The sequence below is a fragment of the Mandrillus leucophaeus genome, unplaced genomic scaffold (assembly GCF_000951045.1).
Source record: "Mandrillus leucophaeus isolate KB7577 unplaced genomic scaffold, Mleu.le_1.0 Scaffold1200, whole genome shotgun sequence".
Classification (NCBI taxonomy): Eukaryota; Metazoa; Chordata; class Mammalia; order Primates; family Cercopithecidae; genus Mandrillus; species Mandrillus leucophaeus.
Window position 1 is genome coordinate 388657 of NW_012100322.1, and position 17868 is coordinate 406524.

Genomic DNA, 17868 nt, shown 5'->3' on the forward strand with positions numbered 1-17868 from the left:
CGTGGTCTCGATCTCCTGACCTTGTGATCCGCCCGCCTCGGCCTCCCAAAGTGCTGGGATTACAGGCGTGAGCCACCGCGCCCGGCCTAGAATTTTTAAAGGATATACAAAAATCTACATATTCTGGGCACATGATTGCCTTAGAACGGGGAAATTTATAAAATAGAAGTGGCCTATAATCTGTAGAATTGGGCAGTTTGAAAGAAACAGCAGTCAATTACATTTTGTCGGGAAAATTACATTTGGAGAAGCAACAACCTTTTTGTTCCCATTATATAGAAATTCTTGTATTGCCTATATTTAGATTGCATTTATAAACAGTTTAACTGTAATACAATAATCAATAACATTCATGAATGGTGCTTTCAACCTTGGGGGCTGATCCACTTGCATGTAGTATTTGAATTCCATTTATGTACACATTATCTTTTAAGGAGAAGGTAAAATTGATAACTTGGGTTACATGCAGTAAATTGAAAAAGTTAGTTTAATTTCAGAATTAGACTAATTAGAACATGAATTTAGAGATCCTCATCTCCAACACCCTTCTCTCACAAAGAAATTAGTATCCAGAGAGACCTAGTAACTTGCCCACAAAACTAGAACCAGAGCCCAGATTCTAGGAGTGTGTCCTGTTGTTCACTTGACCTTGAAGACTGGGTAACATTTCAGCAGCATAGGTGATGGGAAGGGATTGCAGAGAAGCTGGGAGTATTCCAGGTAGAGAGATCAACAGAAGAAATCGCACAGAGCCTGGCTCTGAAACTAAGAGACTGATGATTGTGTTAAAGGAGTATCAGAGTGAGGAGGCTGGAAGGCAATTGAAGATGAGGTTTTGTGATGGGAGAAGAGATAGTCTTAGACTCTTGCAAACACAAAAGATCAGAATAGAGAGTTAGAGGTTTTGGGGGGGTTGTTTTTGTGGAACTTTGGGGGATTCGATTTTACAATTTTCAAGGCTCTTCCATATTTGTACTCTCATGAGATCACAGCAATCCTGAGAAGTAGGTATTTTGCTGATGATGGTCTAATACTCAGGAGGTCACATCTTTGCAAAGCTAAGATTTGAAGTCAGATGCTGAATACAAAGGCTGTATATTATAATTCTTTTTTATTAATATTTTTAATTTTTTTCTAAGCAGAGTCTCACTATGTTACCCAGACTGTCTTCGAACTACTGGGCTCAAGTGATCCTCCCACCTTCGCCTCCCAAAGTGCTGGGATTCCAGACAGGCATGAGCCACCACACCCAGATGTATTGTTATTCTTGTTTTTTCTTTTTCTTTTTTTCTTTTTTTGAGATGGAGTCTCACTCTGTCACACAGGCTGGAGTCAGGTGACACGATCTAGGCTTACTGAAACCTCTGCCTCCCAGGTTCAAGACATTCTCCTACCTCAGCCTCCTGAGTAGCTGGGATTACAGGCGTGCGCCACCACGCCTGGCTAATTTTTGTATTTTTAGTAGAGATGGGTTTTCGCCATGTTGGCCAGGCTCGTCTCAAGCTTCTGACCTCTGGTGATCAACCTGCCTTGGCCTCCCAAAGTGCTGGGATTACAGGCGTGAGCCACCGTGCTTGGTCTGTATTGTCATTCTTAAAAGCATGAACTCTGGAGCCAGACCACTTGGGTTCAAATCTCTCCATCCCCATGTAGAAGCCATATGACCTTAAAAAAAAAAAGGCTAAAACGTATAATGTTTATCATATACCAGGCAGTATTCTAAATACATATGTCACTCATTTAATCCAACAACCCTATGAAGGGTATTCTATTATTATCACCATTTTAAAGTCTCCCCCACTAAATGAAAAACAAATTTAGAGGATGGAAAGAAGTAATGAAGAAGTGTCTCAGTAGAAAATCAGAGGAATGAGGACGCATTTGTTCCCGGGGTTCCCCATTCCTTGATTTATAATATAATCTCAACTCCTTGGTATCCCCCTAGTTCCCTTCCCACTTGTGATTCTGTGGTAGGTTAGATTACTGTTCCTCCTCTCCTCACCTTCTTAGGAAGAGTCTACTTCCCTCCTCCTTAGAGCTTCATGCTTTGGCCAAGGAGATGTTAGCAGATATAACACTGAATCATAAAATGTTCTTCTACAGTTGGGCTTGCCCTTTTCTACTTCTGCCCTGAGAAGAGCTTCCCCTGGATAGCTCCTGCCCCTTCAGCCTGGAAATAAAGGTGACCACATGAGACATTTGTCCCAGTCATACCCCAGATTTCTCAATGCCTGAGTGACTGGAGCAACTGCCTCCAGTCCCACAGAATGTTGAAGAACAACCAGCCCATTTCAAGAAACTCTTTGGAGACTCATAGATAAGAATCTAAATCTATATGCACAGCACCAGCCTCTGAATTTCCTTTTTTGTTATGCTGGAAGCTGAACCAGATGATGGGACAGGAAAAGAACTAGAGCCTTACCTTCCACTGCTACTTAGAGTATTTCCCCCATAGCAGGTAGTCTTTTGATTTTAAAAAATCGATTTTTTTTTTTTTTTTGGAGACAGTGTCTCGCTCTTGTTACCCAGGCTGGAGTACAATGGCACAATCTCTGCTCACTGCAACCTCTGCCTCCCAGGTTCAAGCGATTCTCCTGCCTCAGGCTCCCGAGTACCTGGGATTACAGGCACACGCCATCATACCTGGCTAGTTTTTGTATATTTAGTCGAGATAGAGTTTCACCATGTTGGCCAGGCTGGTCTCGAACTCCTGACCTCGTGATCCACCCGCCTCGGCCTCTCAAAGTGCTGGGATTACAGGCGTGAGCCACCACGCCCAGCCATAAAAAAACCAATCTCTTAAATAACAGGATTTTGAATTTTCCTCCCAACAAACCCATAGAAAAGAAAACAGACCAGAGCTGACTTAAATCTCTTAGCAGTCACCAGGAGTCAAGAAAGAGAACCTATATTCCATTTTCCTATCTCATGGACTGACTGTCAGCCCTTTAGTGAGCATATGTGGTTAGTCCTTTCCCCCAAAACTGGCTGTGCTGTAAGGGCATTTTAGAAGTGGAACTGCAGATCCTCTCATTCGGAAGTAACAAGATCACCATTCTGTCCGTTCCAATCAGTACCTACAGTGAGAGAACTTTCATATACAATCTGGACATCTGGATAATGCAGAAACCAAAGTTTTCCACCTAATGATGATAAACTTCACTGTTAGATTAATGATCAGCTTGCAAACCCAACAGTTACATTGGGTAATAGAGGTTCAATAGATGTGTTCTTTTAAATCTTGCATAATTCACTTCTATAAATTGAATCTCATGCTAAATGCACCAAAAGCCTATTTAAAGAAATGCCATGTTGAAATTTTTCATAAAGAAAGTAATCTGAAAGTAGAGCCTGAGATGAGGTTAAAAAAGAAAGAAAGGAAACAATCACACTCTTGTTTTTGTTACACTGGAAGTTTTATGCACTGGGTGTTCCTAAACCATGGTACACCTGGGATACTTCCCCGACAGGGCAGCCTCTCTACAGGAGGGCACCCACATCCCAAAGACAACAATAATATTAAAATGCTTTATATCATTCTTTATTTTAAAAGTGCTTTACCAACATATACTAATCTTCACAACATTCAAGGGAGGTAGATAAGTATTACACCACTTTCACAGATGGAGGAACTGAGGCAGAGATTAGTAAGTTGTGTTGAGGGGCATAATATACGGCACAATTAGGAAAATGATTTGTTGCAGTCACGGATCACTGAAGACCTTTCCCATGATTTCTGAGTACCATCAACACAAAAAGCAGCAGATGCAGCATTGAAGCAGGTCATCAGTAGTTTGGCTAGTCTAAGGCTAAATGTTACCTTGTTGATACCAGATGTTGAATATGCTGTCCTTTGGCAAGCATCCCCCTCACACGCATTCTTACATGCTTCCACCTCTAAACAGGGGAGAGGGGAGGCTGTTGTGAGTGCAGAAGGAGGAGGCAGAGAAACAGGGCTGGGAAGGAAGATGACAGAAGAGAAAACATGAACTGATACAAAAGCAAGGGCAAGGACAAACAAGACGACCCTCTGGGAACCAGTCCAACAGAAAGGAAAGCCACAGCAGAAAAGAATTGTCATTTAAAAAGCTCAGACATCCAGAAATGCTACTCAAAGGGTAATTCTTAGCAATGACATTCAAAGCCACTCCTCATTGCTTTGCCAACTATAATCATCAGGTCCTTCTGACATTCCCAGGAGGCAGAATCATTCCTTTCCCGTGGTCCAGTCCAAGTGCTGATGTAATTGATCTGACACTGCAGAGGCTGTTGACAACTCAAATGTACCCTCCCACCATGCCACCTCTCTTCCTCTGCACGTCTAGTCTCTTCAAAACAAAACAAAACAATGCATTTAATATTCTCACTGCAAAAATCCTAAGACATTTCGGGAGATTTTGATGCATAACAATGTAGGATTCCATGCATGAATTTTTAAAAAAGGGACATGATGTGGATTAACAGCCCCTCTCAGCCAATGCTTGTTTATACAACAAGGAACTTTTTTTAAAATTATGGATACCAACTGTCTAGAGAAAAATTGGAGCACAAGGGAAAGAAATAACTTCTCCTGATCTTTCTAGTGGGAAGCAAATATAAGAGATGGTGATTTACATCCCACTAGCTGCAATGGAAGTACTGATGGCAGAGGAAGCACCAAATGAGTAGATGACCAAGGACCCAGCAGGGAGGGTCTAAGTCAGATGAACAGGTGGAAGTGGCAGCCCAGAGAGCTGAAAAAGCAGAAGTCAGGGAAAAGACATAGTAGCCAAAGAGGAAATGCATGGAGGTGTTGGTGTTTGAGGTTGAGAGGGAGGCATAGCACTGATCTGTGTCTAGGCCTTCCTAGGACAGGTTGGAGCCAGAAATACATCCTTTCTTCCTTTATTTCGATCAGCAGCATCATTCTTTCAGACATGTAGCTTTAAAATCTTATCCCTTCTCTCCAACAAACAAGGTCAACTGCCAAGCCTTACTGATGCCACTTTGGCAATGCCCTTCGCACTGCTCTCCCTTGTGGTTTTTTGGTTTTTGTTTTGTTTTGTTTTGTTTCTGAGACGGAGTTTCGCTCGTTACCCAGGCTGGAGTGCAATGGTGCAATCTTGGCTCACTGCAACCTCCACCTTCTGGGTTCAAGCGATTCTCTTGCCTCAGCCTACCAAGTAGCTAGGATTACAGGCGCCCGCCACCACGTCCGGCTATTTTTTTGTACGTTTAGTAGAGACAGGGTTTCACCATGTTGGCCAGGCTGGTCATGAACTCCTGACCTCAAGTGATCCAGCCGCCTCGGCCTCCCAATGTGCTGGGATTACAGGTGTGAGCCACTGTACCCGGCTGTCTCTCTGGTTTTTAGTGCAACCTCTTCTGGGTCCTGCTGTCATCTCATCCTAACCAGGGACAAACCCTCCTACCTGGTATCCCCTACTCCAGTATTCTCTCCACTCAGTTCTTCTTCTACTTTTCTTCCTGTGGTACAGTTCTGATCATGTTACTGCCCCAACTCAGAAATTCCCCATGCTCTCACTCCCTCTCAATTATGTGTCTCATTATCTTGAATCTTCAACAGGACCTTGCATCTAGTGAAGTTCTTCTGTTTCCAAACCTCCACCTGACAAAATGCCAACTCTGAAGACTTAGCTCCACTGCCATCTCCTCCATGAGGACTTTCTTCATGCTTCTGAGCTCTCTGCTGAGGTACAAACGCACTTTGAAGACATGCAGTGATCACGCACATGATAGCTGTGTACAACCCTTATATTCCCTACTGGGCTGTGTCCATGATTTGCCAAGGTGGGGGATGATGAACTGTGTCTTAATATTTACCTGTCTATCCCTTACAGCACCTACTAAGAAACGGTTATTGCATTTCTACCTCAGGTAAGAAACTGCTCAAAAGTGAAATGAATTGTGATATACTTGTTCACAAATGGAGACACTGCAACAAGTACCCTGTAATGTGATCTGACTCTCAGGATAAAACCAATCCATGATAGAGCTCAAGGAATGGGACAAGGGCAGGCAGTTTGGGCTATATATTTTGGAGTCAAGAAATCTGGGATTGAGGTTCTGCTTTGCCATTCGCTAGCTATGGGTTTGACACCAGGTGGTTCTTCTTTGAGTGTCATTTCCTTCCTTCTGCACGGCCTCACGGGATGAAGAATAAAATGAGACACATTTGTGAATGCTCTATCAGTGATTCTCAATCCCAATTATGCATCATAATCTCCTGTAAAGCTTCGGAAAAATACAGAGGACAAGGACCCAGCCCAGGTAAATTGAATCAGAATCCTCTGGAAGTGGGACGCAGTGGGACTAATTATTTATAAAATGCTATTTCTAATGCATAGCCAAGGTTGGAAGCTACTGTTAGAAACTCGTAAGTACCATTAACAGTAGAGCAAGGTGCTTTAGGCTGCTGGTTTATCCTTTATACATAAAGTTAGGAATCAGTTCAATGCTTTTATAGTTCCATTAAAATACACACTACTGTGTGCAAGCATTTTTTTGTGTTCTTCTGCATTGTTGTGTGGTTAAGCTGTAAGTTCTGAGAGAATAATATCTAGCACCACTGTATGTAAAGATGTACCTAAGCCAAATTTCTGAGAAATAAAAACTTCATAGAGTCCTCTGAAACCTTGCTATTCAGAAGTGTGGTAACCAGACAAGTATAACTGGCATAAACCAGGAACTTGTAAGAAATGTAGAATCTCAGACTCCACTCTGTACTCTCTATATTAATGAGGTTCTTAGATGTGTCAATAGGCGAAGCAAAGGCAATCTTTGCTCAGTTCACATGTATGTTTAGGGTCTGCTGTTCCCTGTCCTAATCCTAAAAGGGTAGGAGGGCATGAAGCATCTGGTTCTGTCTTCCACAAACCACTGAAGATTGGGACTTTATCCCGATGCTTCTTTCTCTAAAAGGGTCCATTTGGTAAAAACTAAATTAAGAACATAAATCCTCACAAAAGGACCTTTTCTTTCAAAGAAGACTAGTCTTCACAGGCTTTCTTCAAATAACCAGTTCCTTTGAGACATTGAAAATATAATTCAGTGTTAAAAATAAATTCATACCTGTTTTAAGTTGTGTGCTATGCATAAATAGCAAGTATATGTGTACCTTACCAAACTTAAGGTCCCCAGCCCCCAAATTCCAAAATTATGCAGGAGGGAAGCTTAGCCATTGCAGTAAACAATTTCTCCCTATTGACCCATGCTCTCCAGCTGATTATGATGTGGGCAGTACCCATCTAAGACTATACAGACCACTCCATAGCCAAGAAGTTGTAAGAGACTCGGAACATTATCTAGCCCAATTCCCTTGTTCTGTGGACAGGAAACACCACACCAAGGGTTAAAAGGAGTTTAACCCACATTCATACAGCAACTTGAGGGAGAGTTGAGCTTAGAATTCAGGCCCCGATTCCAAGGCCTGTATCACTTATGTGGACTCTGCCACGTATACTCCTCCTTCCCCACCACACGGCCTTGAACTCTCATTGTCAGAAACTGCTGATCTGCCTTGGTACTTAAGTGTCACTTTGCTGCTTCCAACTACTGCTGTCCCCAACTCCCAGTGCTGTTTTTAACAAGAGGCTACAGGAGAAGCTATACTGCAGCTCAGTCAAAATATCCATTTATCAATCCATATTTCCAAATACGTTGGTAATGGATTCTCAAAAGGCCCAATGCTAACTATGTAATGCCAGCTACAAAGCATTACTACTGGCTAGCACCATAAGCATGGTGAGGGAAGGGCCTTTCCTTTGGTAGCTAAAGACTAAAAGCAAGGGCAACCATCAACTCAGTAGTACAAAGCTGGGAGGAAACTACAGAGAGAAGACAAAAAGTGGAGCACAGCTGGGAAGGCAGCACCTTTAAAAAACATACACAGTGTGACTATAAAATTGCAAGTCTTTCTTTTTTTAATAAAACCCACATACCAGAATGTAGAAATCTAAACGAACATTTCTCCCTCAAAGTAGTTACATCCTTAGTTCCAACAGAACTACCATTGTTGGAGAATTATTTAGAAAAGAAAAGGCCTTAAAAGGTGGTTTATGAGCCACATTAGAAAATACCCTTCTAAACACTGGGCTGTTTAAAAACAGAAAATCCATACTCAGAGGATGATACTGAGAAAATTTAAAAAGTGTGGCAGCTCCCATGGAGGTTCCCTGAAGACCTCTAGCAAGTTTGAGCAACAGCATCACCACTGGAGAAACGTGTAGCCTCCCAGGACAGTCACTTTCGATGGGAGGGCATTCATTTGGATAGAAAAGTTCTGCTGTCTGTTTAAAAAGAAAAAAAAAAAAAACAGCCACACTCCTTTATAGTCACACTTGCATTTGATTTAAAAAACAAAAAACAAAAAACAAAAACAACAACACTCACACGTGGTTCTTGTATGAATTCTAATTAAGAGACATTACATTCAGAATTATAGCACTCATAGTGATAATTTTCAGAAGACTATAACAGCTTCTTTGCCACTTAAGGGGTACAGAGGGTGCAGCTGTTTACCTGAATGAATTCTTAAATAAGTGACTACTACCACTCTAATTTTCCTAGTTGTAGCTCTGTTACAGGTTACTGACCGCAAGTCCATGTTCCAAACATTCTTTGCCAACACAGATTAATTACAAGAGAGCCACCCCCAAAGTCTTAGGGCGAATTGGGAAAGGGCCGGTTAAATGAGGAAACAGGCCATTCCTTGGTAAAAGTTTGTAGTTTTCTTTCCCAATACATCTTCTTTTTATTGAGAACTTCCATTTTTATCCTGTGTTCCTCCTCTGCCATCTCACACTCTCGCTCTATCTGCTGGATTTTGGCCACATGCACCTCATTCATTTGTATCAGTTGCAGTTGTAAGATGGACATTTGTTGATGGTGTTCTTCCTCATGCATCTTTTTTAAAGCACCTTCCTGAGAGGTTTTGCTCCTGTAGTTTTTATTGGCTGTTATTCTGACAGCTGAACACGAGGGTTCAGGTTGAGAGGTCCCCTCACATACTGGAAAATGTATGAACTCTTTCTCATCATCGCACAGTTCTCTATTTGAAACAGCAAATGATTCTGAAAAACAGTAGCAGAAAACATATGTTCAAAGATTTTACAGGCAGAGAAAAAAAACCAATCCTATTTCAAATGACAGGGTCCTTCATTACAGGATGTATCTAAAACCATGTCTGCTTTGGCCTTCATGTCTACAGGCACCCTAGCAACACCTGACTTTTTAAAAACCCACAAATCAAAAGCAATTTTTTCTTAAGAAATAATGACAAGGGGTTTTGTTAGGTTATTTCCTAGAACTTCGAAGCATGGGATCCGTTGTCAGAAACCATGCTTATCAAGAATCGGAGACCTTGTTATGTTGATATTCTAAACTGAAATGTGCCCAACTCTGATGAGCGTAGGACCACAATGCAAGGCCAGTGTGGATCTTCAAAGTAAGTTCTCTATCAGTCTGATCATCCTTTGCCAACTTCTCATTCAGCTATGAACACATATGTGTAATCTTTGCAAGAGTGCTATTGCTGTTTCCTGGTCACAGGTGTTAGCCCTTACCCTGGAGAGCCATCTTGTAAATGCTGTTCCTTGAAAGATGAGCCTACATTCCCTGGCTTAACTCCCTCACAAACATTTTCCCTTTACTCTCCAGCACTGCCATCTGGGGAGTTTTCAATGTCCCTCTTACTCAACCTATCTCTGGTACTTGACTATCCTTGAAATTTCTTTCCTCCATTAGCTTCTGAACCATGACTCGCCTAATTTCTAAGATGCCTTCCTCTCTGATTGCTCCTTCTTAAGTCTTCTTGATGTACAGAGACTCTTGCTGTACTCACCTGTTACCTTTTCATATTCTCCTGGGGGTTCCCATCCGTGGCTGTTCTTAATCTACCCTAAGTAAACTCATAACCTGATGCTGACCTTCCTTTCTTGTCTGACTCTTCCAAATGCCCTGTGTACCCTTCACTCCTACCACAAGCTACTCACATCCTTTATAAGGTCATGCTTTTTTTCATAATTCTGTTTCACTGTTCCTTCTGCTTAAAGTTAGGCTATCTGTCCCTCCACTTACTGTAGTCTTGCTTTTTTAACCTCCCCCCAACTCCTACTCATTCAAAACCAATGCCGCTTGCTCTGTGAAACCTCAGGTCTCTCCTTTATATGTACTCCTCTGTTACAGCACTTAACACACACTAGTATTGGCACCATGACATTCTCTTTTTTTAATCCTTGGGTACTAATTACTTTGTTTGGTACACAGTGGATGCCTAGTAAATGTTTATTGGCTGAACCCTTGAATATAAAACGAAGAGTATATGGATGCAAAAGGATACCATGTTTGGTAGGTGCTATGTTTGCCCTGATTTCTTAATAGAGCAGTAACATCAGTGTCAATTAAGGGAGTTGCAATAAAGAAACCACTAACTCCACTAACCCATGGAGTCTTCTAGCTGTGACTCTAAGGCTTTCTTGAGAAGCTTTACATTTCCAATAATGAGAATCTTCTCCTTGGAGAAAAACAATGCCAATTTATTAACAGAGTTGATTACATTATTACGTCCACTCCATTATTCTGGAAGATGAGATGCTGGGAATGCTAACAGCTACTGGGGGAAACCTAATTCATAATACCCTGTTAATAACAGGAAAATGGCTACTGTTTAATTATTCCACTCCAAGAGGTAAAGTAACAACCATAACTGGTCCGTAATTATGATTAAAGAAAAGGTAAAAATCTTACTTCTGGAAGAGAAGGTTGGAAAAAAAAAAAAAAACCACTTCTGTGCCATTCAGAAATAATGAAAATGTCTCTTGGAAATCTTTCCTGGAGACAGCTCTGGCCTCAAAGACAGCTCTTCCTTCATGCTCCCACTGCCTCCTGGGCCTACCTCTGGCAGAACACTTGTTAAAACTGGCAGTTTACCTCCCTTTTAAGTCTCTGAGAACTTCAAGACAGAGATTGCTTCTGCTCATCCTCATGTAGAACCCGGCACAGGGCCTGGTATGGTGCTGGGCATGTAAGAAATGTGTATGGGATGAATTACCTGCAGTGGGTCACATACCTCCTAACACGCCCAACCACAGAGAGGGAACAGTGCTCTGTGTGGGTATCCAAGGCACAGGACAAAGGAATGGGAGAGGCTTAACACTGAGAATAGGGCCCTCAGGTGTGAGCTTCAACTGCAAAGAGCATTACCTCACCTGTTTCCTTTCTAGTTCTGGATCTAGAAAGGAAGACATTCTGGAAAATGTCTTCTTTAAAGACTGGACACATTAGACATTTTGTGGTACCTCTAGTCTCTTTTCTCTTTGATTTCATTCCAGGGGATAGTTCTGGATACTCCTCTGAGTCCTTAAAGTTCATCCCCTAACAATGCTGCTGTCTCACCCAATTTCTTTAATTTCTTCTTCTTCTTCCTCTTTTTTTTTGGTGAGATGGGGTCTCACTGTGTCACCCAGGCTGGAGTGCAGCGGCGCAATCTCAACTCACTGCAATCTCTGGCTTCCAGGCTCAAGTGACCCTCCTATTTCAGCCTCCAACTAGCTGGGACTACAGGCATGCACCACCAAGCCTGGTTAATTTTTTGCATTTTTTGGTAGAGACGGGGTTTTGCCAGGTTGCCCAGGCTGGTCTCAAACTCCTGAGTTCAAGCGATCTACCCGCCTTGGCTCCCAGAATGCTGGGATTATAGGCGTGAGCCACTGCGCCAGCCTCTTCCAATTTCTAAATGTTCACTTTCATCTCAACAATTCCAGGCTTTAGAGACCTGATGATGACAGTGATGATGATGATGATAGCACCTACTGTTTTTTGAGCAGCTAACCAGGTTCTAGGCTAGCACTTTATAGCATTACCTCATCTAATCCTTACCCTATGAGGGAGGTATTATTATAGAAAACCAAATATAAATCCAAGGTCACATGGCTAGTTGAAAGAACCAGGATTCTAATCTAAGTCTGTATGACTCTAAAATCCAAACTCAACCACTACAATAATCAGCCTCCCACTCTTCCACTTGCTTAGCTGATCACTTACATATCTTAAAATGCAGCCTCCAAATTGTATCCACTATAAAACCATCTCTTATTAAGAATATGGGTATGTATCATGCATTTCGATCTCTAAATTTCTAGAGCTGTGAACATAAAAAGGCAGTATGTTTGCGTCTGGGATCAGAAAAATGACTCTTCTTTAAAACCATTCTTTTTAGTTTAAATGTGTGCTAACATCCAAATTTTAAAGGAAAAAAAGCCAGGCCTCTTAAGAAGACTCTGGCAGAAGATGGGGCTTTCAACTAAAGAGGCCCGATGGTATAGTTAATTAACTTTCACACACATATTTGCTCCAATGAATAGAAACTACTGTTCAGATGGGAAGAATCCTCTCTTAATTGGAAAAAGACTAGCCTAGGAATGGCACTGTGCTGCAAATACCCACCATGTAATCTCTCTCAGAGGCAAAACAAAGCCACCTGAAGGAGAAAACAACTCAATCTTATGCAAAAAGGGTAGGAAATCCCAACAGCTTTCCTGGGACCAGGAAAGCCAAGGGGATGTTCTTTCACTTGGACAACTGGAGTAAGTTTAATATCAGCAGGAAAAACCTACCATGACAGCAAAAGGATGGGAAGGAAACTATAAACAGGCTAAATCCCAGATACAGGAAATAAGGCTGCCTGGGAAAGTGGATAAATAAGATGGGTGGATGCATGTTATGGAGTATAACACATTAACTAAAAGAAAGAAACTAGACTTACACACTGCAATGAATTGATCTTTTTTTTTTTTTTTTTTTTTTTTTTTGACGAAGTCTGGCTCTGGCACCCAAACAATTCTCCTGTCTCAGCCTCCCAAGTAGCTGGGATTACAGGTGTGCGCCACCATGCCCGGCTAATTTTTGTAGTTTTAGTAAAGATGGGAGTTTTGCCATGTTGGCCACGACGGTCTTGAACTCCTGACCTCTAGTGATCCGTTTGCCTTGGCCTCCCAAAGTGCTGGGATTACAGGCATGAACCACTGTGCCCAGCCTAGGAACTGATCTTAAAAAGACTCTTCTAAGTGAAAAAAGCAGAGAAAATGGTATCTCTAGCACAAATTTAAATCTATATAAATTTAGAATAGATGCACACAAAACATGTAAAAGAATATGTAAGCATGTTAGAATGATTCAGGTGCAGGAGAAGAAAATGAAAAAATGGAATAAAAATGGAGCAAACACCTAACTAACAAAAGAAAGGCTTTTCACAGACCAGTGAGGCTGGTGTGCCACGACTGGAAATGTAATTCAGCCCTCTGGTACCAGAGATCTCACCCCCAAAGATTAGGATTGAACAATAATAATAATGGCATTTATTAAGAAATGTTCACAGTTATCAAGTATCACTTTATAGCATAGAATGTGAAATTAAATATAAATTATCCTAAGACATTTGGGTGCTACTCCAAAGCTTAGTTTTCTTAAATGTATTTGACTTTTGGTTATCCTAGCCTCCCAGCCACTCCTAGCAAATTTTGTTGGCTCCCTTAGTTGGTTCTGTACACAGTTTCCCTCAAAATAATGGAAGATAAGTGTCAAAGCCAAATTATCACACATCATAAAATCTGCAGGATGTAAATTGTTTTAATATATTTAAAGAGGAGATATTGGGGTTTTTTTGCAAATATTAATATATACCTAAGTGTTATACTTAAATTTTAAGACTAGTGTGTTGGAATACGATGGACATTTTCAGAAAGTCATTGACAAAGCTAAGTATATCCAAGGGACAGTGATCAAGATGACACAGTTGAAACTATCTCATACCAAAAAGTAGTTACAGAGAGGCCTCTAGTGGAATACTATTAGAGTCCATCCTGTTTAACAGTTTTATCATAAATTCCAACAAATTCCTGAGTACCTAATTCTGTAACAGGTACCCTGTAAGGTGTTGGAACAGTTCTGTCCAACAGAAAGACAATATAAGCTATTTATATATAATTTAAAATATCCTCAGAGTAACATTAGAAAAGTAAAAAAAAAAGATGAAATTTATTTTGATAACATATTTTTTAATCCAATATATCTAAAATATTATCGTTTCAACATGTAACAATATAAAAATTATTTAATGAGGTTTTTTTACATTTTTTGGTACTAAGTCTTCAAAATGTGGTGTGCGCAATTATAGCACATCCTAATGTGGTCTACCCACATTTCAAGTGCTTATGAGCCTCATGTGGCTTGTGACAACTGTATTAGACAGCACAGTGTTAGAAAGATCACACACACACACATTCCTTATGTCAAATACACAAGATGTAACGAGGGCCATAACTCTAGAGCAGATTTTCTACCTTTTTCCCACCAACTCCCAGAAAGGATGACTGACAATTCCAGGCTTCTTTTTCTTTTTTGAAAAAAAATTGAAATGCAAAATGAGTGAAATGAACTCAAAGTTGTTTTACTGTATAGAAAGAGTTCCAGTACCATACCTACTAGTATTAACAGATTACCTTTGGACACACTAGGTTCTCCACCACCGTCCAGATAGGACCTGGACACAGGAGCAAGGAGCATTTGGCTATGCTTTAATAATCACCAGCAAAAAGGGGAGTCCCCAGCGTCATCTATATACAAACATCCAATTTAAAATAAATCCCTTTATACTTGATTCACTATTAAACGTCACTACAAGGAAAACACTGAGAATGTACCTTTATTCCCTTCTGCTGAAAATTTATAAATTATGTTTATGAGTAAATAAATTACATCATTTCTTCCAAAAAGAAAGAGAAAAAAATCTGTGGGATGAACTTTCCTAGATCCTACCCCAGAATTTGAAAATGGGGAAATAAGACTGTCCAGGCCCCCTAAGAATAACCCTATGAAATCAATATACAATAATCTGGATCACAGGTTTGCAAAATGAACAGAAAGCAGCTCACACCAGCATGGTCCTCAGCAGTATCTCCCAGGGAACATATGCAATATAAAGAGCAGCCCTGCTGATCCATTCCCTCCTCCCCCAGCACACTCCTCCACAGCCTCACAGAAGCTGAATGGCTCTGAAGCCAGCAAGATGGAGAGGAACAGAGAGTAACTGGCTAAAGCTATAAACATCTCCAAAACAAGGACACCATTAATTAGCAGTGAGAGTCCATGCACGACAGAAGCAGCAATGAGGAGGCATAAGAAAGAGAGCTGACAGTGCCCCCATAAACTGTCTGCTAGGAGGTACCCTGGCTTGGGAACTCAGGGATCAAAACCCAGACACAAGGTTCCTACACTGGAAATCGATGCATGAAGTTCATAACATAAACCACTATGGTTACGCAACTGGCTTCCTGGACTTAACCTTGGTCAAATGATCAGTAAGCAAACTTTTGATCACAATTTGCTTCTCCAGGATCGTCTGCCTACAGGACAGAAAAAAAGGTGCTAATCAAAAACATGTATTTGATTCACTTGGCAATTATCTTTTCCACTCTACACAGATAACATGCCTGGCTTTGGACTGCTTCTTGTTACTCTTAATTAACAGGAGCCAGTCCCTCAGAGCTCAGTCTACTCTGGAGACACTGACAAGTGAATTTCCCATCCTGCAAGCTGAGAACCAGACTATCCTGGGGAAGTGCTTGCTGGGTCCCTGACATACCTTATGAACAACCCTCTGTCCCCCACCAGGAAACACCCTCTGCTTCAATGTCTGTTTTCAGAAAACTGCAATAAATTTTTATATAAACTGGCCACTTCCTGTCTGAAAAGAAGCAGGAATTGCTGGAAATTTATCTGAGTGCATTTCCACCCTCCCCTTGCCTAAAGACATTTCAATAGTCCCTTAATTCCAACCTTCTGAAGCCATGACACACTATCACTGCATCCTTCATTGTATGACAGTGATTTTTCCCCTAAGAATTACGTATGACATATTTTTCTCTTTTTAATGGAAGTATATTAAACTTAAAAGTTAATTTTTTGGGAGTTTTTCAAGATCCCTGGGGTGCCACAAACCAAAACAATAGTATAAATGGCTAAAAATGCTGGTTTTTAAACTGGGTGAATGCTAAAATGGGCATTCATCATATTAGTCTCCACACTTTTTTTAAAGTTTGAAATAGTTTTTTTTTTTTTTTTTGACACGGAGTTTTGCTCTTGTTGCCTAGGTTGGAGTGCAATGGCACTATCTTGGCTCACCACAACCTCCGCCTCCCAGGTTCAAGCGATTCTCCTGCCTCAGCCTCCCAAGTAGCTGGGATTATAGGCATGCGCCACCACGCTCAGCTAATTTTGTATTTTTAGTAGAGATGGGGTTTCTCCATGTTGGTCAAGCTGGTCTCAAACTCCCAACCTCAGGTGATCCTCCTGCCTCAGACTCCCAAAGTGCTGGGATTACAGGTGTGAGCCACAGCACCCAGCCAGCTGGCTCTTTTAATATGGCCTTTTGAGTGGCCTACTGCAATGGTTTGCAAATAATAAGGACCTCCAAAAATATTTTTTGAAAAAAGTGAAATGGAGTGGATGAATATAAATCTTCATAAAATTCTCTGTAACATATTTGAGATAGGTTGATAGGCAACTGCAGCACCTCACGAATGAGAACTCCATTAATGCAGTTCCTTATTTTTCTTTATGTTTAAGTAATAATAAAGTCTCAAAGAGAGTTAGCACAATGATGTAAACAAGTACTTTTGTTTTTAGATACTTTTTTTTTTTTTTGGAGACAGGGCTCACTCTGTCACCCAGGCTGGAGTGCAGTGGTGCAGTTCACTGCAGCCTCCACCTCCCAGGCTCAAGTGATCCTGCAGTCTCAGCCTCCCAAGTATCTGGAATTACAGGTGCATGCTACCACACCCGGCTAATTTTTTCTATTTTTTGTAAAAATGGGGGTCTCACTTTGTTGCCCAGGGTGGTCTCAAATTCCTGGGCTCAAGCCATCCTCCTGCCTCAGCCTCCCAAAGTGCTGGGATTACAGGCGTGCCACTGCGCCCACCTCTATGACTTTGAATGTCCTATATAATCCTGAGATCTTGAATTAGGAAAAACGAGTTTGATACAAAAGTTTCACTTTCAGAAGTTCCCTCAAAATGGAGGATTTTAAAATTAAAATGTCAAACAGGTACCCAGTGAGAGCGTGCACACTGGCATCAGGAACGGATACCTTGGGCTGAGGCGTCGGGGTGGTATTCGGGCTCCTCCTCTGGGGGGCTCTGCAGGAAGTAGAGCTGCTCCGGCAGCATGCTGGCGATCTTCTCCTTCCCTAGGACGTGGGTACTCAGGAGAGGGCTGACGCTCCGTTTCACTTTCTCTCTCCTTTCATGGGCCATAATTTTTTTGGTCCGAGCCTTGATGTTCTCCCAGCACTTCTTCAGCTGTTTGAAATCCCGCAGGGACACGCTGGGCTGAGAGTTGTATTCGTGGGCCAGCGCCTGCCAGGTACGCTGCTTAAGGGCAATAGTTCGCGCATCGCTTTTCTTACATTCCAGCACATATTTATACTTTTCTACTAAAGCCAGCAGGATGCTCTTTTCCAATTCTGAGAAGTATTTGGCAGGCTTTATAATTTCGTTGTTTTGCATTTTCCACTATATTTCTCCTGGCCGCTAGCTATCCTGTAAAAGGAAGTTTGAAGCAATGATTACCAACTCCAGCAAAAACAATGCCTACGAATCACTGAAGCTTAATTCCTGACTTGATTCCCTTGTCTGAAATACGGTACTTTCTTTTTCATTCATGTTGAATTATGATATTCAGGACTCTGGAGAATATTTAGAAATGTACTAGGAATGGGGTTTTACTTCAAACTGGATTGCTAGCTATACTGTGACTATCTGGTATATAACAGCAAAAAAAGAAAAGTTGAACTTTTTTTTTTTTTTTTTTTTT

The 17868-nt window shown here is 41.3% G+C and overlaps 1 protein-coding gene across 2 annotated transcripts in view; it reads right to left on the bottom strand.

The window, feature by feature from the left end:
* LOC105532081 (myb/SANT-like DNA-binding domain-containing protein 3) overlaps positions 1–17868 on the bottom strand; it is a 166613-nt gene that overhangs the window by 134450 nt on the left and 14295 nt on the right. The window contains exons 2-3 of one of the 2 annotated variants that reach the window (XM_011970183.1): positions 17144–17594; positions 7905–9071 (exon numbers count right to left, since the gene is read on the bottom strand). In XM_011970183.1, coding sequence (XP_011825573.1) covers positions 8662–9071; positions 17144–17561 — 828 coding nt within the window. In that variant the 5' untranslated portion in view covers positions 17562–17594 and the 3' untranslated portion in view covers positions 7905–8661. Of the gene's footprint in view, positions 1–7904; positions 9072–17143; positions 17595–17868 lie in introns of those variants that run through there. The other variant, XM_011970172.1, reaches the window with a different exon arrangement.